Source organism: Lygodium microphyllum, chromosome 6 (assembly GCF_053477565.2).
Source record: "Lygodium microphyllum isolate KBCC chromosome 6, Lygodium_microphyllum_v1.1.10, whole genome shotgun sequence".
Classification (NCBI taxonomy): domain Eukaryota; kingdom Viridiplantae; phylum Streptophyta; class Polypodiopsida; order Schizaeales; family Lygodiaceae; genus Lygodium; species Lygodium microphyllum.
The window spans coordinates 174,622,315-174,646,492 of NC_141140.1; the positions used below are offsets into that span (position 1 = coordinate 174,622,315).

A 24,178-nucleotide genomic window follows, 5' to 3' on the forward strand; every position below is an offset into this window, starting at 1 on the left:
TTCATGGAACATAAAGATCTTGCTACATTTAGAGTTGTCATGGACAAAAATTAGTGTAAGGCAATGGATGAGGAGCTGAATGTACTAGCTGAAAATCAAACTTGGGAATTAATAGCACTGCTTGATGGTAAGAAATCAATAGGATGTAATTGGATCTATAAGGTTAAGTGTAAGTTAGATGGCATCATTGAAAGATATAAAGCCATGTTAGTGGCAAAAGGATATGCACAACAGTATGGTCTAGATTATGAAGAGACATTCAACCCCATTGCCAAAATGGCAACCATCAGAATAGTAAAGGGCTAGAAATTACAATAAATGGACGTTAAGAATACATTTTTGAATGGAGACTTAGCAAAAGAGGTTTTTATGGATTACCTAGAAGGATATGTGCACCCTCAATATCTGCAAGATATACACAAACTGAAAAAGACACTTTATGGGCTAAAATAGGCTCCAAGTGTGTGGCATGCACAGATTAGTGCTCATTTACTCCTTGGATTTGCACTTGGAAAGGCTAATCATAGTCTGTTTACTAAGAAAATAGATGCCGGTCTTGTGGTTCTAGTCATCTATGTAGATGATCTAATTATTATAGGCAATGATAACACTAAGGTACACAATGTTATGGCCATGTTGAAAACAAAGTTTGATTGGAAGGATTTGGGAGAGCTAAAGTCCTTTCTAGGCATTGAGTGTTGTGAATTCAATTCATGGACTTTGGCTTATGCAAATATAATATGAGCTTGAGATGTTGAAGAGATATGGTATGACAAATTGCAAACCTTTGGATACTCCACTAGATCAAAATACTAAGTTGGATGTTAACATTGGAGCTGAATTTTCACATATTACTATGTACAAGTAGATGGTAGGAAGACTCATTTGCCTTATCATTACTAGGCTTGATCTTGGCTACTTAGTTAGACTTATTAGTCGGCTCATGCAAAAGCCTAGAAAACCTTACTTGGATGCAGTGAGAAGAATTATGTGCTATGTCAAGGCTATAATAGACTATGGACTCTTCTATGAGAGTGACAAGTACTTAAAGCTCATGGGGTATACTGATGTAGATTGGGCAAGTTGTCCATATGACAAAAGGTCTACTAGTGGATATGCCTTCAACCTTGGCAGTGGTATGATCAGTTGGAGAAACAAGAAGCGATCAATAATTGCACTCTCTAGTACTGAGAGAGAGTATAGAGATGACGTATGAGTAGCTTGTGAGATTGCTTGGTTGCTAAAGTTATTGACATATTTGGTTATGTAAATCGATGGTCCAATCACATTGCATTGTGACAATATGAGCACTGTACTTCTAGCTATGAATCATGTGTACCATGCTAGAACAAAACACATTAAGGTACACTATCATTTCATACAAGAGATGGTACTTATAAGGAAGATAGATCTCCTACATGTCAAAACCGAAGACCAAATAGTTGATATCTTTACCGAGTCATTAAGTAAAGATAAGTTCAATCACTCTAGAGAGCTCCTTGGAGTTGGAGTACAATGTCCTTCTTGAGCTTGAGGGGGAGTGTTGAGAGTCAAGCTTTACTGACTGTATGGTGACTTAACCATAGTTAGTATGGTCAGTTTGTGACCTATCTCTCCTATTTGTTGTGTGTGAATAGGTAAGTGAATGCTACATTGAGTGATATGGAATAAGGAAGATAAGGAGGGTTCTTTGCCCTTTTAGTTGATGGCTTGTTGATGTGCCATTGCTTTCTCCCTCTTTGTTAATAAGACCAAGCATATTGAGGACTGTTATTGCTTTATCAAAGAGGTGATTGGGGATAAGCAAATATGTATTGTCAAGATCTCTATAGATGAGAGTCTTGCTAATTTACTCATTAAAAGTCTCATAGTGAAATGTTATGCCTTCTTTAAGAAGGCAATGGGCATAGGATGAGATGATCTTTATTCCTCATTCAATTGTACTTATATGTACACTTTGTACTTTGTCACTTTTCTCTTGTTTTCTTCTCACTCAGGTATATTTGTCTTTTAGTGGGAGACTATTAGGGATTAAAGGATGCATGTCCCTAGTTGTCTATATTTATCTTGTACTCACTACTTGCACACTTGTACACTTAGGTGGCGGTTGTCCATCGCTATCACTTTATTCTTTATTGTTTACTATGACAATAGAATGGGGAAGGCATATCACATATTGTGACCATTAGAGTTTTCACATGCAGTCTTGTTCTCTCTTTTTGCTCCAACCTCCATAGCTCTTGCTTCTTGCTTCCGCTTGTACTCTCATTCTTGCTCATCCTTTCCACCTTTCAACAAGGACATGAAGGGGAAGTAACCACAACACCAGAACTACTATAAATGGCTTCTCTAGTGTCAACCTATGATAGACATGGAACTAGAAGAATAGTCTAAAGAGCAAAGTGAGAACACTTTGGCCAGAGAGTCTACTTCAAAGCTACCATATCCAAGTTTAGGGGTAGTTTGTTAAACGATCTAGATATTCATGTCCACTACTTGTAAATGTGTAATATCCCATTAGGCTTGGTAAGATCATAAAGCTTGGCATAACATTCTTGGCACTAATGATTATGCCTGGTTTGCCTTCTACAAGACTATTGTAAAGGAGAAAGCAGATTTGTCATGTTGCCCATACCCTAAGCAACATGAGCTTCCTACAACCTTGACATGTAAAAAAAGTACTTTTCAAAAATCCCAAGCATCCACACCAAGGATCACCCACACAGGAGACCACCTATCGCTTTAAACCCAAGGACTTGGTGCCATCTTTTGTTGCCTTCGTCAAACATTCAATAATTGTGCATACTTGTCTTTTTGGCCACTTTGAACTACCTACGACTTCTCTTTCACTTACTTAAAACAAAAGCATGTAGCTTTTGAGGAATAGTTTTTCCAATCTTGTTCTTTGATGTAAATACTAGCGTTGCTTGTAGTACATGGCTAGGCTCATACTCCAAGCCACTATGTTACCAAAATATTGCTTAAAATTGATGCGGTTGTCCATCATACATTACTTTATGAGTGAGGCTTACCTTGCTTAAACATTGTACGACCTTCCATAAAGAAGTTGCATACCTCTAGGTACAACTAGCTCAAGAGAAAGCAAAGATTGCCATGCTTGCAGAAGAGATACAAAACATGAGTAAGTCTCATGAACTGTTAGAAAGAGCCTTCAAGGGGCTTCAAGAGACTATCAAATAATAAGTACTGTATGTAGCACAAAGATTTGGAGGTAGACTAAGCACGCATATGAAAATAGGAAAATACTAGTGCAAAAGCTAATATTTGAACTTACTCTAGTAACATGAGAAAGAGAATTGCTGAAGGAACACGATGTGGCTACCAATCGCCTCATATTCATTCCACAAGATATGCACTTGAAAGTAATGAGACTTTTGTTTGAGCTTGTCAATATCACAATGCTTGGTGGGAAAAATACATGTTACGACTAAAGGAAGCTTGTGGGGATTGTTCAACATGGTGGCATACCATTGTAGACACTAGTGCGTGTGCCTAACTCACCATCTAACTATCATATAAAAGAATCATGAATACAAGTAGATAACAATAGAACACAATGAAACAAATGGCTATGATGTTTCACTTGCCAATGAAATCGTTTTACCCCAATCATATATTATATAATTAACTTTGCTCATATGACTTTCCCTTCATTAATCTTCATGTAGCTTTTCCATATTTATGAGTTTGTTATATATGCTCTATACCAATTTGTTTTTCCTTTCAACAATTCACATGGACAACATAATAACCCCAATAAGAAGCTATACAATATGTAATGGATACAGGGGATTGTCAATGGCACTGTTCAGTTTTAGACATGATAAGCTAGAGAACCTAAAATTTCACAATGTTTCAAGAAGCTAGGAATATCTAGAAGAGTGCTTAAAGTTATAAAAATAAGCACAAAAAAAGAAACATCACAAATGCTAAATAATCTCTTGTAAGCTATGCTAAACACTAGTTTACAAGCTATAAAAGCATTGAAAGGACAATGTTGATGTGCACCCATAAACACCATCTCCCCCCTCCCCTTCTTTCTTTATTTTTGGTTTGTCCATTTTTTTTCTCTTCCACTTAAAACATTGACCAATGAGAAAGCATTTTTTTGGAGGTCCTTAGAAAGTAAATATTCTCTACCATGTTCATTATCTTCCTCTTCCTCTTTCTAGTCAATGATGATATACAAGCGTCACATGTACTTTTTGCAAATGGACATGTGCACGTGTGTATGCACACACACACACACACACACACACACTCTCTCTCTCTCTCTCTCTCTCTCTCTCTCTCTCTCTCTCTCTCTCTCTCTCTCTCTCTCTCTCTCTCTCCCCCTGGGCATATGAGCATGGTCCGTTATCTCCCTATTGCTATTGTGGAAGGATGTTCCTGCATACAATTCAGGCCAAAAGGAAAATGGAATGGTGAATCCTTGCCTGAGTGGCCATATTGTGGTGGCATATAGTTAGGCAATGGATTGGTAAGGTCCATCAAACAATTGTTTGCTCCTAGCTTGTCTTTTTGTCATCCTTTCTAACTTAAGAGAAATTTGTGACACATGTGTCCATATCTAAGATAGCCTAGTGAAAGGGTTTGACATAGTTCAAGCATCTTGGTGCAAAGCACCAGGCTAGAAGAACCTAGGTGCAGAATGCCTAGTTTGATTTACTTTGATAAGATGCCTTCCAATTTGAGCTGAGATGCATCAGCACATGGGCCCAATCTCTCTCTCTCTCTCTCTCTCTCTCCGCCTACGCAAAACTAATCTACTAGGGCATTAAATGGCCATTCGTCTAAAGTTCACTTAATGCTTAGTCTCAGTTTTTACGAGAGTACCCACCCAACAAGAGAGAAGTTCCTCAGAGAACCGAAACAACTTCAAATTTGAAATTATTCGAAGCTTTCATGGCTCTCGTGGCTTCGTTCTGATCTCTGGTGCGGGCTTTCTTAGGAGTGGAGCAGCAGAATGAAGCACGCAGCTCCGATCGACTGCGTCTCACTCTCAGATTCCCTGCCCTCTTCTAAATGCAGACTTGGGAAAGAGAAACAGCAGAGGTTGGAAACAGGTAGCATGCCATGCCCTTCCCACAGGCCAGTACAATCAATGCCTCTGGATTTGTGTGTGAAATTCTAATCAATGGCTCCGTTTCTTTATCGTTGTAGGTCCATCTAAAGTAGTCTGCTGCCTCGATTCGGACACAGAATCCGATGGGACATACACCCACTTGGGGTCCTCGTGTGCAATATCTAATGAAACGGTTATGGTTGCAGTGGGAAAGGACTCTAGTAATAATGAAGATAGCAAACAAAAGGTTGTTAGCTGGTGTGGTTTGCGTAAATGCTCAAATGTCTGCAGTCCAAATCCCCCCCGGACCTCTGAGAGGGAGGACTATTTGCACCACAAAGGCTCAAGTGAGCCTAAAAAAGACGCTGAGGCCACTGTATTAAACTCACAACAATTGGCACAACTTGTAATGGACAATGGACCAGAGTCACCTTCGAGTGATAGGGGACTGTGGAGCCTGATGCCCTCTGGATCTTGTGAGAAAGAGGATCGGCATGACAGGCGAGTGAGTGTTTATTCAGACAATGGGTGCACGATTGCATCTGTGAGTGACCGAGATGATGATTTGTACAACATTAAAAGATCTTTCTTATGCAATGATGAGGTCATCAAAGATCTCAAGTATTTAAACAATGGTAGCGGTGCAGGCACCATTACTGTGTCATCTTGTCTTGAAAAGAAGGATTTCTGTTGTGTGCACATTGCTGAAGATCATCATAAAGATGTCGAGGGTGTCAATCTAGACTGCAGTTCAAGTCCATCTACATCATCCTATGTTAAAAATGGTCAGAAATTAAAAGTTACGGATGATTCAAAAGTTCTAAATGCCAGTTCTAGGCTGGTGAGCAGTGAGTCAGATGATTCCATACCTGCATGGGATGATCATTTGAAAGTTCTGATCAACAGAGTTGCAACATCGAGTTTTGCTACTACAAGTTTCAACTTGGGTAAGAGAGAGCAGGACTTCAAACCAGGTTCCAGTGATCATAAAAGGGAGCCTGGAGGATATTCATACTTGCAGAAGAAACCTTCTGTATGTAAGAATGACAGTAGTGGGAGTTCGGGTGGTGAGCAGAGTGATGATGAGGATAGGAGAGCTGGTAAGAGACGAAAATGGGCCAGTGGAGGTCCACAGAGGACTGGAAATCATAGTGTGAATCATGATGAGGCTTTGGAAAAGGAAGCTGAAAAACAGAGGAAGATGGAGGAGCGTGCTAGAAAAAAAGAGGAGAAAGAAGCACAGAAGAAGAAGGTGCAGGAGGAGAAAGAGTTGTTGAAACGGAAGAAAGAGAATGAAAAGAAACAGCAACAGGAAGCAAGGAAAAAAAGAAACGAGGTTTGTGCTGTAATGGCCTCCTTTACTATATACATCTGTCATGTGTGTTATGGTGCTAAATGTGGACTTCAAAGTTCACCTCATTATCTGCCTGTACCCATAATGACATGTTTTTCAGGAAGAGAGAAGGAGAAAAGAGGAATTGAAGGCAGATGCAGCAGAGAGAAGGAAGATTGAACGTGAAAAAGAGAAATGGGAGAAGGGCAAGTTTGCATTGCAAAGTATAAATGCTCTTGTGGACACACGAATATTGGAAGGTGGATTGATTGGAGGTATGCTAAACCTATTGATGACTTTTTAGATGTTAAACAAATGAAACCTACTTCAGCTCTCTTCTTTGAGATACTTGTTGCTGCGCTTGCTTAGGTCACCTGTTGACAAGGTTTGCAGAGAAGGGATTCAAGTATCAACTTGTAAAAAATCCAATAACTAAAACGGTGCTTTGGCACATGAGCATGCCATCAAAAGATTCTCAGAATGATCTACAGAATGACCCGCAGTCACAAGATTCCAATGATGGTATTAAGCCCATGAAACAGAAAACAGATTCACAGGTATGTACAATATGCAAGAAGCTAAGCCTGCATGCTTTTCTCTGTCAGAAAAGATGAAGTTTTGTGCACTTCTGTCATGCTGAATATTGTTCTTGGGCAGGCATGGTTTAAGAATGTTGATGTGAACTACATAGTGGTGGTGCTGGAAGCTGAAGAGTTTTTAGATCTAATTGTTAAAGAGAATCTAGATGGCCACATAAAAAACATTCAGAAACATTATCCAGGTTACACTGTATGCTATTTAATCAACAAGCTTATGCGACACTTGCAGAAAAGGTATGATGGGTTGCTTCTCAGAAATTTTCTGGATATGGGAGACCAAGCTTGACACCATCATTTCTACAGCTTGCTTGGTTTAAGTAAAGCCAATAGCCTCTTTTTTTGTGCTTTACAATTTGGCAGAGAGCAGAAAAAGTACAAAAACCCTGGGGATACTTGGGTTCGACCACCTGTTGAGCAAGTACAGAATGGTTCACGTAATCCTTTTAAAAAATATTGAGCTGGAGCCTTTTTATGGACTTTTTGAGTCGTAAATGTCTCTATGAGTAGTCCCATAAAGAATATGGCATATTGCAGGTTCTTGCTAGGCTTGTCACCTCATATAATGCAATACACTCACGACTATGCCTGGATGAAGCTGAAGTTGCTGAGCATATTGTAGGGTTGACTCGCAGTCTAGCAGAATGCCCGTTCAAGTATGCATACAGATCTGATGTGCCAGATATAAAAAAAAGTATTGCAGTTAAGCATTTGGGAATTAATTTTGGGGCTGAATTTATGCAGGCGGAAGCTGACACCTCTTTCTTTAAGTGCAAATGGAGATCATGTTGTGAAAGGTGATCCAAATAGCGACACCATTAAAAAAAATTTGTGGTATGCATCTCTTTCTGCACTAATTTGATTAATTTGGAAATAAGTGGTCTACTTGGTTCATGGGTCAATGAAGCAGCAGTTAGGCTGGTGCACATCCAGTCATTCCCTATGAATGTTGGCAGGCTGGAAGACTCACACACCATGTGTGAGACTGCTCCCTACTGCTAAAACCCACGAGGTGACATTAATGTTTCAATTTTGAAGATCTGCCAAATCAGCACTGTTAAAACCACAAACAGCAGTTAAATTTAAGCTCTAATAAGTGGCCTTCTGATATACCAATGGATATGGTGCCTTATGGACAAGTTCTTGACCTTGTTTGACCCTCCAAGTGCATCACAACTATCATGATGCGTTATCCTTTATCAATTCACTTTACGTCAGCACAATTTTTATCTTTGTGGGGTAGATGGAACTGTGGCTGCTTCATTATTGGGATGCATCATGCAATCTGTGATCATTGGATGGCTGCATCATGTTTCGAGTGCAGTTCACTATCCTCAGCCATTGCCTTGATTACAGTTTGTGACCTTTTAATTGGATTGGTCAACACTTGGATTATTGAAAACAAGTCCAATTGTGAAAACTTGAGCTCCTCAATGGGCATGAAACAATAGAGCTATGACTTGTGAGATTTGACCCCACAATGCTTGAACTTGAAATTGAACCAAAAGCACTTACATGCTCATATAGAAGGACCAATAGTTTACAATCCATTTGTTTGGTCATTGTTTAGGGATTGGGTCTATACCACATGCACACTACTTAGGATGTTACACAAACATGTTTGGGCAAGAAGGAGCGTGTTTCAGGACAATGTTTTGGGTCAGGGTTTTTAGTTGCACCAAGTCCTAAGTGTCATTTTTCTCAAAAGATTCCATCTCTGACAATATAGCTTTATACCATTTCTTGCTATCCTGTCTGTCCATTGCTTCCTTGAAGCAAGACGGTTCACCACAGTTTGTCAACATGACATAATCAGCCACATTGTTTGCACCACGAACTAATCTATCAGGTTGTCTAGTAGCCCTAGACGATCTCCTAACCCAACGATCATTGTTTGTTGGCTGTTTCTGCAAATTTCCATTTTCAGGTCGCTGTCGTGGCATTTCAGCGCATGCAAATTAGCATTAGCAGCTTGCTGTCATGGCTGTTCTTGCACATCCAGTGGTTCATCAATACGGGCAATGGTTGGTTGATCATTTTCAGCATTTTTTTGTTGCATTTGCAGGTTCATTTACAGTAGGTATTTGTTGCTGTACATCGGGCACATTTTGCTGTCCAAAAGGTATTTTTTTCCAAAATGCAACCCTATGGACCTTCTCAGTCTTTTCGGGCTGTTCATGCATGCGATCTTTTCGGAAGATAACATCATTGCTGCGTACTACTTTTCTTTTCTCGGGATCCCATAATCTATACCCCATTTCACCTTCATCACCATATCCTAGGAAAATACATTTACAAGACTATGGCTCAAGTTTGCTGCATTTTTCCTTACGTATGTGCATAAATGCTTCGCAGCCAAACATTGTCAAGTGTGCATACGAAGGTGGCTTGCCTAACCATGCTTGGTGGGGAACTCCCCTCCCTCCTCCCCTCCCACAAAGACATGTTTGGTGATCGATTAATCAAGTGTACTTATTTCATAATAGCCTCTGCCCAAAAACTAGGAGGTAAAGCAGCATGAGACAACATCGTACAGACCTTATCCTGTATGGTTCGATTCATATGCTCTGCAACTCCATTTTGGGGTGGATTATGAGGGACAATGAGCTCTCTCTTTATCCCTTTGTTGTCACAAAATGCCTGAAAGGCCTTGGACACATATTTCCCACCATTGTCAGAGCAAAGACACTTAAAGGTCTTATCAGTCTGATTCTCAACTAATGTTAATAAATTTTTAAACTTGTCAAGTACTTCATCCTTGCTACGAATAGAGTAAACCTATACCTTCCATGTGGCATCATCGACAAAGATAACAAAGTATTTCTTTCCTCCTAAAGATAACCTTGGTATTTGACATAAATCAGAATGTACTAACTCTAGAGGAGAAGATTTCAGCGAAAGAAACTTCTTATGAGACATTTGTGCATGTTTATCATAAACGCAATGATCATAATGCTCAAAATTAGCATAACGAAGACAAAACAAGTAACCCAAATGAGAAAGCACTTTCATTCTAGTTTGAGTCACGTATCCCAACCAACCATGTTACAATGAAACACTTGGCTGCTCGGTCACGGCAACAACATGATCACTCACACTAGATACATGGAGAGGATACAAGGTATCACTTTTACAACCTCTGGCAATCACTCTAGATTCCTTACAGATCTTCCATTTCCCATCACCAAAGGTGGTATGAAATCCATCATCATCTAGTTGCCCTGTGCTAATCATGTCAGAGTGTTGGGATGCGGAAGCGTAGGACAAAGACTGAGAGAGTGAACACAGAGAGGAGAGAGAGAGAGAAAAGGAGACAGTGTAAACACAGAAAATCTGCGGTGTAGTATACTGTATAAGAGTGCAGAAATACACAAGGGGACAGAGGAAATATTTGCGTATGTCTCCGACTTGATGACCTCGATCTCCGTCAGCTCGAGCATAGTCTGTCTCAGTCAACAGATCTCAAGATCAGAATCTGAAATCACTGAATAATGTACAAACAATGTGTTGGAGGACTGCTATATAAAGCAGAAATAAAAGGCATAAAATAAACAGGTCGGCTGCATTAAATGCAGCCGACTGCAATAAAATAATGCCTAAAAAAACAATCTGACTGCACTGCAAGCTGCCACGTGGCACCTGTGCAGTCTGCAGCCTGTCTAGGGGATGACTCAAATGCTAACACCTCCTCTCAGATCCTGGACGGGGCATCAGACTGAGAGATTTGGAATGTTGCCGAAGAAGAGCCTGGGGAAGTGTCTTCGTAAACAAATCTGTAAGATTATCCTCCGTCTTGCAATACTCCATGTCAATGGTCCCATCCAGAAGCTTCTCCCGAATGAAGTGATATTGGATCTCAATGTGCTTCGTCTGGGCATGGAATACTAGATTTCGTACCAAGGCAATGCAACTCTCATTGTCGCACCGTAGAAGAGTAGGACGAGTTTGGGGGCAGCCAAGCTCCATCAACAATCTCCGAAGCCACACAACCTCACATGTGGTGAAAGACGCAGCCCGATACTCTGCCTCAGTAGAAGAAATGACAACCGTGTGTTGCTTCTTGCTACTCCAAGAGATAACACCTGTACCCAAGATAAAACAGTAGCCTGTAGTAGACCGTCGGTGGTCCACATCGCCAGCCCAATCCGAGTCACTCCAACCTGCAAGAACCAGATCTGAAGCATCTGTACCTGCGGGATAAGAAATCCCAAAGTCAGAGGTTCCCCTCAAATATCGAAGAATCCTCAGAGCTGCTTGCCAATGCACCTATTTGGGTTCCGTCATAAAACCTGTCAAAAGATCCACATCAAAACAAAGATCAACACGAGTGTTGAGAAGCCAGATCAAGGATCCAATCAACTGACGGTAGTGTGAAGCATCCATCATAGGAGAATCTGAGTGTGAAGTGGCCTTTCAATTCGGATCCATAGGAGTAGTAATGGGCCGACAAGTCTCCATCTCAAAAGTCACCAAGAGCTCCTAAATGTACCTGTGCTGAGAGATGAAAATCCCCCTCTAAGACTGATAAATCTCGTGACCCAAGAAGAAATGAAGAAGCCCCAAATCTGTCATCTCGAATGCCTGATGTAAAGTTGTCTTGGTCTCTCAGACCTTCTGTGCATGATCCCCTGTCAAAATCAAATCATCAATATATAACACGAACAACACACGATCAACCTCGGAAGTGTGCACATAAAGCTGCGGATTGGCCTTGGAGGGCCGATATCCCAACTTTGACTGAAGAAACGAGTCAATCTTCTCGTTCCATGCACGCGGATCCTGCTTGAGGCCATACAAGGCTTTCTTCAACTTGTAAAATTTTTCATCCGAGGATCCAAAGCTAGGAGGCTGCTCAATATAGATCTCCTCCTGTAAGTTACCATTCAGAAAGGCTGACTTCACATCCAACTGATAAACAGGCCATCTCCTATGGCAAGCCAAGGCAAGAACAACTCGAATAGTCGCCATACAAGCAGTGGGGGCAAAAGTATCATGAAAATCAATGCTTGGGTGTTGAGCAAAACCTTTAGCTGCAAGGCGAGCTTTGTGCTTGTCCAAAGGAGCATCGCTAAGGTACTTGGTCTTGAAGACCCACTTGACACCAATCACCTTCTTATGAGAGGGACGAGGCACAAGAGACCAAGTGCCATTCCTCTCAATAGCCTCCAACTCGGCTTCCATGGCCTTCCTCGAATGATCAGCTTGCAAAGTCTTCTTCACTGAAGTGGGCTCTTGATCCTGCATGACACGGGTCAGTAAACAATAGTTGGAGCAAACAAGCTCTGAAGAATGTGCCTGGTTCCTTCGTGACCTCTGCGGTCCATCCTGCAGTTTCCACTCCTCAGGGACCCCCTCGATCCCTGAATCGCCGAGTGTGTCACGGGCCCAACGAGGAGGAGGACGAACTTCTCCCCATCGCTCTCCATCTGCTGAAGACTCAGGAACATCTACTGGCGGAAGCTTCTCGAGGGTGGCTGGTGGAAGAGAAGACTCTGAATGCGAAGAAGAATCTCCATCAATAGGCTCTGGCTCCAAAGAAACTGTCTTAGGAGCCCAACTCTCCCTTGGATCTCCAAGGATGGGGTCCTGTCAGAAGTGGAGCAGCGGTGGAAGCATAAACATGTGCTGAAATAAACTGCTGAAACACAAGACAAAAAAGAGAAAAGAAAACGATACAGATGAGAACTCAGATGTATGCACGAGAAATGGAATCCATATATCTGAACACGAGACAATTGCATATAACAGTGAGTCACTGGCTGCGTGGGCACTGGCACTGGCACTGGCTCTGGCTCTGGCTCCTCTCTCCACAGAGTCTGTAGATGGTGAAGATGATGATGATGATGCTGACTGAGGAGGAGCACAGAGTATAAATAGGCTGAAAAAGTGGGGAGCAATAATGCTGGTCGGACAGCATTAATGCTGGCCGACTGGTGCATAAAAATGCTCCACTGGCATAAAATGCCACACGAGAAAATACCTAAAATACCTAATAAAAATGCCCACCCAGATCAAGCTTAGACTCACACATGAGCTGACAAATACTCTGCTAACACCCTCTCTCAGATCATGGGTGAATTTGATACAATACAATAGTACAATGAAAAGGGATCAGAAACTATACAACATAGAACCACCAAGTAGAACCATGGATACCCAAGTAGTGGGTGATCAAGCCACCACCAAGGTGCCTCGGAGAGAACCTGATGTCGATTGTACCAAACACTTGAAAATAGAGAAGATCATAGCATGTCTTTGTGTCCATCACCAATGTCTCGCAGTAGCATACAAGACCATCCTGTCAAAAATGCCCCGGAACATAGGTGACCATGGATTCCCCGCCTTTGGCCAGACCGCCAAAGTGTCCCCTCATGTGAGCTCCAGACGAAAGCCTCCCGCTCTTTGTCAGATAACCAGCTCATCATGAACCTGGATGTCAATCCTAGCTCTAGGATTTGAGTCCGCCAGACTGAAGTCGATACATCAGGGACGTCCCTCTCTGGAACATGTGCACCTGTATAAAAGTATAGATGAGGCACGGCTGCCCCATCTGAACACCCGCTCACACTCCCTCTCTGGCACAAGAGAGTCGTGAGGGATGACCTCATCACCACCACTAGAAAGCAGCCGAGGAAGGGGCCAGCAAGCCCTTCCCGCGATCCGAAGAAGAGAATCCCTTCCGCACCTTGGACTTCACCTTGGTCGGAGGATCGGAGTCGGAGTCTGAGAAAGGCGAGGACTCATCGGTAGAGTCAACATCCCGCTTCGTCTTCTGCTCCTTCTTCCTGGAAGCCGCTAACTTCTTGCAGTCCTTCCGCAAATGTCCCTTCTTGCCACAGTGGTAACATTGGGCCTTCGACTTCTTATTCCCGTCACCCCTCTCTAAAGCTACATAAGCCTCACCTCCATAATGTGCCGGAAGCTGCCCCTGTAATCTCAAGGATGTCTCGTGCTCAAGAAGCATCGAGGTCATATGTGTAAAACTGACAAGAGTCGATGATGTCTGTGCCCACAAAGCATTGGCCACTCCATCAAACTCCGGGGGGAGCTTGTAGAGGACCGTCCCGACGAGATGCGCCTCGGGAAGAGCAGATTGCATGTGCCGAAGCTGGTCTTGTACCTGCGTAACACGAAGAAGAAAAGATTGAATAGTATCTTTCGGCTCAAACTTCATCTGCTGGAGCTGGCCATAAAGTGTGATTGCCCGCATGGTGGAAGGTGCCTCGTACATCTGTTGCAACTTCTGCCATACTTCAGGAGATGTCCTGCAGGAGGTAACCGCCGGTAAGACCGCTTTAGAAATATACCGAAGCAACGCCGAGTAAGCACGGGCATCGTCCAAGTCCCATGTGAGCACCGCTTCCTCATGGTTGTCCTCATCAAAGTCTTCAGGAAGAGGAAAAGGACGGAGAGGTCGAGCAATAGCTCCACAGACGATGTACCATAACCGCTTCTGCACAAACCAAGCTTTCATGACAGCACTCCATGTGAGATAATCAGGGCCATGTAACTTATCATCAGTGGAAGTGCATGGAGGAGCCATATGGAGAGGATAAGAAGAGAAGTAGAGAAGAGATGGAATTTAGAGAGGAAACACAGCCAAAACACAAGCACAGACTGCAGAAAATGAGAGTTCACATGCAATATAACCCAAAAGCTGATCAATAGAAGACAAAATCTGCTGCAAAAAGTCAAAAAATCAGTCAAAAACTGCCAAAAACAGCAAAAACGGCCTGAATTAATAGTCACCCAGCCACGAGAGATGCTGAATCAGCAAAACGCAGGCTGTAAACTGCAGAAAAACAAGTAGAAAACTGTCGCCAGCAGCTGCAGATGAAAAACGCAGGCAGTAGAGGGTGCGTAGGCAGCAGGCGATGGCAAGACTGCAAAAAACGCAGGCTGAAAACAGCCCTAAAACAGGTTGCCTGGCTACGACAGTAGTTGTCTGATTAGCAGGGGTATAAAACAGTCCTGAAATCAGCAAGAAAACACAGCAGAAACACACATCCTGAAAACTGATACCATGTCAGAAGTGGAGCAGCGGTGGAAGCATAAACATGTGCTGAAATAAACTGCTGAAACACAAGACAAAAAAGAGAAAAGAAAACGATACAGATGAGAACTCAGATGTATGCACGGGAAATGGAATCCATATATCTGAACACGAGACAGTTGCATACAACAGTGAGTCACTGGCTGCGTGGGCACTGGCACTGGCACTGGCTCTGGCTCTGGCTCTGGCTCCTCTCTCCACAGAGTCTGCAGATGGTGAAGATGATGATGATGATGCTGACTGAGGAGGAGCACTGAGTATAAATAGGCTGAAAAAGTGGGGAGCAATAATGCTGGTCGGACAACATTAATGCTGGCCGACTGGTGCATAAAACTGCTCCACTGGCATAAAATGCCACATGAGAAAATACCTAAAATACCTAATAAAAATGCCCAGCCCAGATCAAGCTCAGATTCACACATGAGCTGACAAATACTCTGCTAACAGGTCCTTCTCACCCCCCTCTGTGGCTGGTACTTCCACAAACCGTACATCTCGGCTGGTGTAGACATCCCGCTTAACGGGATCAAACAAACAATAACCTTGGGATTGGGAGCTATAGCCAACAAAAACCTGTCGTCGAAAAGCCGCCTCGAACTTATCATGCTGCGTCTTCGGAATGTGCACATAAGCGTCACACCCAAAGATCTTGAAATAAGAGACATCAGGCTTAGTCCTGAAGTAAGCCTCAAAAGGTGTTATCCTGTCAATGGCCGAAGTGGGAGATCGATTAAGGATGTGAACTGCGGTAGCCCCTGTCTCAGCCCATAGAAACTGAGGTGTCTGTCGATGCTTCATCATGGTGCGCGCCATCTTGATCACACTTCGGTTCTTCTGCTCCAAAATGCCATTCTCTTGGGGAGTGTTAGTGTTAGCAAACTCCTGGTGAATGCCTGTATTTGCAAAAAAACGAGAAAACTCATTAGACCTAAATTCATCTCCCTTGTCAGAATGCAAGGTCTTCAGTCGTCGGCCAGAACGGTTCTTCTCAAAGAGAAGCCAATCCTTGAAGTGAGAGAAAGCCTCCGACTTCAAAGTCAAGAAATAGGCCCAAGTCATCCTGCTGTTGTCATCTACGATCAACATGAAGTACAAGCTCTCCTTCAGGGACTCGGTCCTCATTGGGCTACAAAGATCCGTAGATATAAGCTCCATGGGTGAAGTAGACCTCCTAGAAGCTTTGTTGGGAATCGCATCCCGATGCAGTTTCCCACGAATGCAGGAGACACATGGTTGATGGCTCATTACTATGTCTGGTAAGCCTCGGATGAACGACCCTCGCGATGCCTTCCGAAGGTACTTGTAGTTCAGGTGGCCAAACCGAGCATGCCATAGCTCGGATTGTGTCTGAGAAGTAAGAAGAAGAGAAGTAAGAGCTGAAGAAGACTTCAATTTGTAGACTCCATTCTCCTCATATCCTGCAGAGTGAACCTTCCTCGATCCACGATCAAGGACTCAAACAGTATCATTGTCAAACTCCACCAAGAGGCCAAGAGCACAAATCTTACGAACCAAAAGTAAATGATACCCCAATCCTGGCACATGCAACACCTCAGAGGTGTGGGTACCACCACGTCCATCTGGAATAAGCTGTATCTCACCTGGCGCAACAATAGATACAGAAGAGTTGTCTCCAATGAGAATCTGCCCACGCGAAGGTCCCAAATGGGCAACACCAACGGAAGGAGTCATGTGCCGTGAGGCACCACTGTCCATAATCCACTCTCGAGCCTGGGGAGCTGTCATCGCAACATCAGAAGTTGTCGGTGTAGAGTCCTCAATGACTACTAAGTGTAGAAAAGTAGTTGATGAGGGTGCAACCACCGCTCCAGAGTCCTTCGTGTCCTTCTTCTTGGTATCCTTCTTGTCTATGTCGGGGTAATCCTTCTTCTAGTGATTGGTCTTTCCACAAATATGGTAAGTGGATTTATTCTCCTTGTCCTTCTTGGATTTGTTGTCCTCCTTCTTCTTCTTTTGGTCCTTTCCCTTCTTCTGAGCGGCTTGACCAACCATTGCCTCCGATTTGGAAGCATTTTGTTCCTTCAATTGTTCCTCCTGGTCCAAGACCATAGAAACCAACTCTTCCCATCGAAGAGTCGACTCCCGCCCTGAAGCAATAAGAGCGGAATAAAAAGTACTGAATCGTGGCGGCAACTGGGATAGTAAAGTGATCGCCATGTCTTCTGAGGAAATAGGCTTCCCTGCATTTTGAACTTGCATCTGAAGTTGCCGAAGCTTGTTGATGTGTTTCCGAAGCGAAGAAGACTTATTTACGGACAAAGTCCGCATCTGCACCTCCAAAGAAACCCTCTTCATCAGGGTCATCCGGTTGTACATCTGGTCGAGCTCCAGCCATATCTCACGAGCCACGGTCAAGTGCTCAATGTGAGCTATCATGGCTGTGGTGCAAGACAGAAATAGAAAAGATCGAATCCTGGCATTCAATTTGTTCCAATGAGACTGGGCCTTGGTCAACTCCGCACGAGCATTGGAAGAGAGTTTGGACTCGTCCCTCACCGAGGGCTTGTTAATCTCCTCCATCACCAGTTCCGCCAAATCATAAGACTCTAAAATGGCCAACATCATCACCTGCCAAATGCGGTAATTGTCACTATCAAGCTTTTGATCCGTTGGAAGAGCCGGTAGGACAGGCACCTTCTTGTCCATGGTCGCCTGGAACTCCAAATTAGTCTCTGCAGACATGTTAACCTGCAATATTTGCACAAACGCAAAAGCAACTCCCTTTGACTGTGAAAATGTAGCCTTCTAGGATTGATTCCTCTGCTGCCCAAATATTCTTCACCCTCCGGAGGCGATGAAAAGGTAAAATCTGCAATGGAAGGCCTCAAACGCAGCCTTCATCTCCTTCGAACAGCTATAACTTGTAGCAAATTCACCGATTAGACTCCTTTCCCGCACGCCCACGCTCACTTCAGCCTTGATCCGATGTGCAGCCCTCCCACTCTCCCTCGAATCCTAGAAACGCAGCCTTGTGTCGTGCTGAAATCTCCTCTTTAGATAGGTTCAGCCCTCAGTCAGTCCATCTTCACCGCTCTGATACCATGTCAGAGTGCAGCGATGCGGAAGTGTAGGACAAAGACTGAGAGAGAGTGAACACAGAGAGGAAAGAGAGAGAGAGAGAAAAGGAGACAGTGTAAACGCAGAAAATCTGCGGTGTAGTGTGCTGTATATAAGAGTGCAGAAATACACAAGGGGGCAGAGGAAATATCTGCGTATGTCTTCGACTTGATGTCCTTGATTTCCGTCAACCCAAGCACGGTCTGTCTCAGCCAACAGATCTCAAGATCAGAGTTTGAAATCACTGAATAATGTACAAACAATGTGCTGGAGGACTGCTATATAAAGCAGAATAAAAGGCATAAAATAAATAGATCGACTGCATTAAATGCAATCGATTGCAATAAAATAATGTCTAAAAAAACAGTTTGACTGCACTGCAGGCTACCATGTGGCACCTGCGCAGTCTGCAGCCTATCCAAGGGATGACTCAAATGCTAACAAATCAAGCTCATCTTGAGCTAAGGTACATGCTATACATGCTAAAGTGTGAAGATAGAACCACGTTGAAACTGCAAATGCACATTGCCAATACCTGCAATGTCATATGCATAGTTGTCCCCAAGATGGACAACACCTTGTCGACCCCCTGTATAGTCAGAGAACCACTCTCGATGAGGGGTGACATGAAAGGAAGCACTTGAATCTAGAATCCAAGTATGCATGTCATCATCCGTATCTGCAAGTAAAGCATGTGTACTAAAGTGTGAAGAGACAAAGAGTACGTCATTTCACTGTCATTGCCATGAGTGACTACATTCACCTCTTCAATTTTGACACTGCTCTTCTTAGGTTGACTCTCTTTCTTCTCTTCCTTGCTATCATCTGTCTTCTTGCCCTTTCCTTTCTCTTTCTTCCATTTGTAGCAGTCACGTTTAAAGTGACCCTTCTTGCCACAATGATGGCATTCAACATCCTTACCACGTGATTTACTGCGTCCCTTGCTATCAAATTTGCCTTTCTGTTGTGATTTGCCCCTAGTATGCAAAGCACTAGATGACTTACTGGATGCATTGTTCTGTCGATTCATTTCTTCCATGAGTAGAGCACTCTCTACATCAGCATACAAAAGGATCACATTAGAATTGCTCATAGCAGTCATGAATGTATCCCAACTCTCTGGTAGAGTGCAAAGCAAGAACATAATCTTAAATTCTTCATCAATCATGAACTTCAAGGCAACCAGTTGACTGAAAATGGAGTTAAACTCACTCAACTAAGTAGACATTGTTGTACCCTCTTTCATATGTAAATCCATAAGCTTTTTTAGCCAATACACTTTGCTTGTGGCACACTTCTGTGCATATAGGTCTTTATGTCGACTCCAAATAGCATGGGTAGAATCCAAACCTTCAATGCTAAACAGCAAGGCATCAGAAATCGATAGCTCGATGGTGGAGCGTGCAAGCTCATTTAACTCATCCCAATCTTCCTGTTCCATGTCTGCGGGCTTTGCCCCTTTGGTCTTAATCGGCTTTGCCTACTTCTGCTGCAACAAGATATTATAGCACTGTTTTGGCCAGACTGCAAAGTTATGCGCTCCTTCAAGCTTAATGTTCATGAGATTACTGGTGTCACTGTTACAAGCTATGATTTTCAGCCCAAATGTGACCAAAAAATTCGGCAAATGCAAGCCCAAATTGCACACAAGTGATCAAGGTACAAGCAAGTACCAACCAGCAATAAATAACCACGTGAAAGCAGAAATTTCAGATCTGCAAATAAATTTTCAGAAGCACTAAGCCTTGTGCTACAACACTCCACAACTGATTACAGCTGTTCCAAGGACAAATACATCACATTACATGAGAAGTCCCAAATTTTAGCTGCAATTTTTGTTGTACATGCACCCACGGGCACAAAATTTGACACACACAGTCAAAAGCCCCAAATTTTTTGTGCTTAAAGCATCAACCATACATCTGCACTGTCTGTGACATACATAGACCAGGCCAATTTTGCCAAAATAGAGCAATTTCAGCAAAACCCCCAAAATTTTCCAAGTGCTAGGTGTCCAAATTGCATGGCATTAAACCCACATGTACATAAAATGACCAAATGGCGTACAAATTTTGCCCAAATAGCAAAAGCCCCAAATTGCACAGGGTCCAATGTGCATCAATGTCGAGAAATTGGATAAATTTCAGCCCAATTTTTGCATGTACATGAAAAGCCCCAAATGTCAGAGGCAAAATGTCACAAATTCTTGCAATTTTTGAGACAAATATCACTGTTGTGTCTTGTTCGTATCAAATCTGGACAAATCCCCAAATTTCTGGCACAAATCTACCCAAAATCGTGAACTATGTTTACACGCATGAACGCCCGCAAAGGAAAGGGGGGCAAAACTGATTTTTTTGAAAAAAAATGTGACGGGGGGAGGGGGTTTTCCGTTGGCCCACCCGTTGGCGCCTACAAGTCATCGTGTGGTCACCTACCCGTCGCCAGCCCGTCGCGTCTTGCTTGGCCCTGGTGGCCCATCGACTGGTCGTGATGCAGTTGACAGTCGCCTTGTCGCCTGCTAGAGCCTAATGCTTTTGACTTGCATGCAGCCCGTCGAATCCAGTCCGCCGTGTCCCTGCAGCGTGTTCCGTCAGCATTGTTCGTCTGCGTTGAACTTGTCGATTGCCTCTCTTGCACACGAGCTTGCTTGCGACTTGTCTTTCATGCCTGCCTGATTGCACGGATTCGGAGAAGCGTGAACACCTTAGCCGCAGCTCTGATACCAGTTTGTTATGATAGAGAGCGCGAGGATCGAGACATGCAATGCTTTCTCACAACAAAGAGACATAGAGAGAGTGCAGAGTAGAGAGGAGAGTGAGCACGACGTTCTTGGGTACAATGATGAGTGTACCTCTTTAGGTACAAATGTGCCAAGGGTGTGTTCACACCCGTGCACATATAAAAGGCGCGATGGCCCTTTATTCCCAACAACTACAAGAAATGCAAATCGCAAAACAAAATATATCGCACAGTGCTAGATGTGAATAGGTCCTCTAGTCATTGAAAAGGAAATGCATGGGGTTGGAAACCAAACTTTGATAGTGTGAACACACCCAAAACTCACCAAAAAAGAAATGCACACGAAAAGAATGGGCTGAAACAATCGGAGCTATTGTCTCCATTAGACTCTAACGGAGCTCACAACTAGGAGATCATAGACTAGGCTAATATCTTTAGGAGGCATCTAAGTGATAGGTTGGTAGGGGAGGGGGCTTTACAAGTTCCAATAACCTTTCGTTGTATGGGGTCCTCCAAGGTTGTTTTCCATGGCCACACCCATTTTCTATTGTGCACCATCTATTCCACAAGTTCCATCCTATCCCCCACCATCTCCTTTGGTGGTCCTCTCGTACCTCCCATCCCTTTTAGAAGGGGACGATATTGGTGATGCGGCTATGGATTTCTTGGCCCCTTGTGTTTCAAAGTGGGATTCCTAGGATTATGAGGAGCTTCTTCATCGACGGACTACACCAGCATTGGCAGTTCTTTTGCCACCCTTGGATCATTCTGCCTTCTTTGGCCTTTAGCAATGTGCAAGATCTAAGAGGGGGTGTTAACAATTGTGTCTTGTAGAGTCATCTCTTGTTTGTGAGCCACAATCTGAGTCAAACGAGGACATTCATGTCGTGTTTTGATGGAGGAGGCAGCTTTGTTTAAAGTATGAATTTCTTTTTCAATTGGTTCTAGGGAGGTTCACATCGGTTGATACTCTTTTCCAGCTTTGCATTTCTGCAGTGGCTGGAGGTTACACCTAGTATGGAGCAATTAGCATTATTTTATAGCTATCAGCATTTCTTTGTGGTGGTTGGATTATTTTATTCCAACATATGTAGCACACTCCCACATTTGGAACTCTCCTCTATCTTCCTGCCATTTGTCATCAGCTTGATCTGGTACCATCATCTTCCATTGCGCACTCACAGATACAAACTTGATCTTCATTACGACTGACCAAACAGATAGATACTCAAAAAGCTTCATGTATTATGGTTAGCAATTGTTACAGCACTCATCTGTGCACACATTATCAGGTGGCAGAGCTTGGCAGCAGCAGGCTATTGCAGAGAGTAGGAAGTTAGCAAGGGATGCATGTGGCTCAGATGGGGAACAGGCTGCCATCTTTGGCACACCAAGCCAGTTAGAGCTGTGTCGATTATCAATCAAGTAGGCAGACGTAGCATTTATAGGCTGTGTCCTGCGAATTCTTTAGAGCCTTGATTTTTGGCTCGCTCCTACTAATGACCAGATCCTTTTATCTCTGCAGAGTTTTGGTATTTGTCAGAGACTCTTTCATGCATAGTTTTGTGTATGAGATATGATAGCATCATCAGATTGTTTACTTCCTAATTTTGTCACCAGAGTCTTTGCAATTTTTTATTTTACCAATTCTGGTTTTGGCGCACAATCTGAAATTGACTCATCAGCTGATCATGACTGTGTTTCAGGCTGAAGGCCTTAGTAGCAATTCCAAAGGTGTCAGGGTCATGTGCCATAGCTATTGCCAGAAAGTATCCTTCAATGAGTGCCCTGTTTAAAGCATATCTGGATCCTTCCAAAACTGTGAGTTTGTATATCACTGCATGACATTCTTCTCCTTCCATGCAGTTGTATGAAAGGAGAAGAAATTTCATGAAGCATATCACTTCTTGACATGCTTCTTGTTTTATACAGGTGTACGAAAAAGAGCACCTTCTTCAAGATCTGATGAAGGAGGGGTTACTGGGTGGAGAAAGCAATAAGCGTGTTGGGCCAGCTTGTTCAAGGCGAATTTACAGGATCCTCATGGCACAACAAGGGAATCTTCAAACTGATGATGTAGAGGAAGGAGCTGACATGTTTAGAGCTTGAGGCTGTTCACAGATTGTCTGTACCTTAAGCCCATGAAAGAGGTAAAGTCATGTTCTGACAGCTGCATGGTTTTTTATCGTTTTTCACAAGTTTGAGTTGGCTAAGGACCTTGCTGTTTTGAACGTGACATAAAACTTGAAAGAATACTGATTTATTCATGATGGGTTTTGCAAAATTTTCACTTTGCAGCATCCATGTGACCTGTAAAGAAGACAAACCTTAGCATGTGATGGGCACATGATGGTGAGACCCCTTTACCACACAAGCATGGATTTTGTATAGTAGTGAGCAGAGTGGTAACACTACATTTAGTGTTTGTATTTGTAGGGCTGACATGTACTATAAATTATGTAAACTATGCCTACACAATTTCCCACTAGTTGGCCTCGACTCTTCTGAAATTGACTGCAAAACATTGCTGCCGAGAATGCTCTATGATGAGCATTGGCAGGCATTCCTTGTCATGAAGCTTTGATAAATTGAGCTATATATTGATGTTTTCTACAGGCTGGGAGACTCCTTATTCATTGGAGTCATAATTTGTTTAGAATATGGGAGGCTCATAATTTGTAGAGACTGGCAGACTTACTGTCCTGTAAATTTGTTTCGAAGTCTGGGTTTAAAAGAGTGCGGAGGATCAATTTTCAATAAAAGATGTTTAACTTAACTATAATGCCATGATTATTGAACCTAAAACTCTCGGATAGTTTGCAGGGATGATATTAGTCAATATTTCACCAATTAACTATGATTTTCATTTAAATAAAGAAAAGGGTTTGAATATTGGGTAGGCTCAACATAATTCTTTGAAGGAACATTCAGTGCACTTTGAAAGAATGATGGAAAATTTACATGAGATTCATGCCAAATGTTGATAGTATTCCATATATATAGTACACATAAGGGTATCTTCCTAAGGATACAAACATCTTCTATATTTCCTTACAGTGTCAGTTATGATTTGCCAAAATAATTATGAATTGATTGTGATGAAGAAACAGCAGGTTTTGCTTGGTACAATAGCAACTAACTTGTCTTGTGCTGATGTGGGCAATGGATGTGTACGTGTGCATGTTGGTTTGATAGCCTATGAGGAAGTCTATCATCTCTTCATGGTGGTTATGTATATCATTGGATTGCCCAGCTTAAATGTTGGCATTTGTGATGTATATTTTAGCAAA

The 24,178-nt window shown here is 42.8% G+C and overlaps 1 protein-coding gene across 2 annotated transcripts; it reads left to right on the forward strand.

Annotated features, from left to right (window-relative positions):
• The first annotated feature begins 4,806 nt into the window (after positions 1 to 4,806).
• Positions 4,807 to 23,630, forward strand: LOC148035423 (uncharacterized). Of its 2 annotated transcripts, XM_087680427.1 has the most exons (11): positions 4,811 to 5,087; positions 5,185 to 6,422; positions 6,541 to 6,694; positions 6,789 to 6,976; positions 7,077 to 7,252; positions 7,379 to 7,436; positions 7,553 to 7,671; positions 7,760 to 7,849; positions 22,595 to 22,709; positions 22,821 to 23,038; positions 23,187 to 23,630. In XM_087680427.1, the coding sequence occupies exons 1-10, from the start codon at positions 4,988 to 4,990 to the stop codon at positions 22,995 to 22,997; spliced, it is 2,415 nt and encodes an 804-aa protein (XP_087536553.1). In that variant the 5' UTR covers positions 4,811 to 4,987; the 3' UTR covers positions 22,998 to 23,038; positions 23,187 to 23,630. The 2 variants fall into 2 exon arrangements, with proteins under 2 accessions (XP_087536554.1, XP_087536553.1); XM_087680428.1 differs by lacking the exons at positions 7,760 to 7,849; positions 22,595 to 22,709; positions 22,821 to 23,038; positions 23,187 to 23,630 and having other exon boundaries at positions 4,807 to 5,087; positions 7,379 to 7,452.
• Positions 23,631 to 24,178: the final 548 nt, after the last annotated feature.

Excerpts from the sequence above, each read along its gene's own strand:
- LOC148035423 (XM_087680427.1), top strand. The coding sequence starts at position 4,988 with ATGAAGCACGCAGCTCCGATCGACTGCGTCTCACTCTCAGATTCCCTG. Across the intron at positions 6,423-6,540 it reads CAAGGAAAAAAAGAAACGAG|GAAGAGAGAAGGAGAAAAGA; the intron begins GTTTGTGCTGTA and ends CATGTTTTTCAG. Across the intron at positions 7,253-7,378 it reads ATGCGACACTTGCAGAAAAG|AGAGCAGAAAAAGTACAAAA; the intron begins GTATGATGGGTT and ends ACAATTTGGCAG.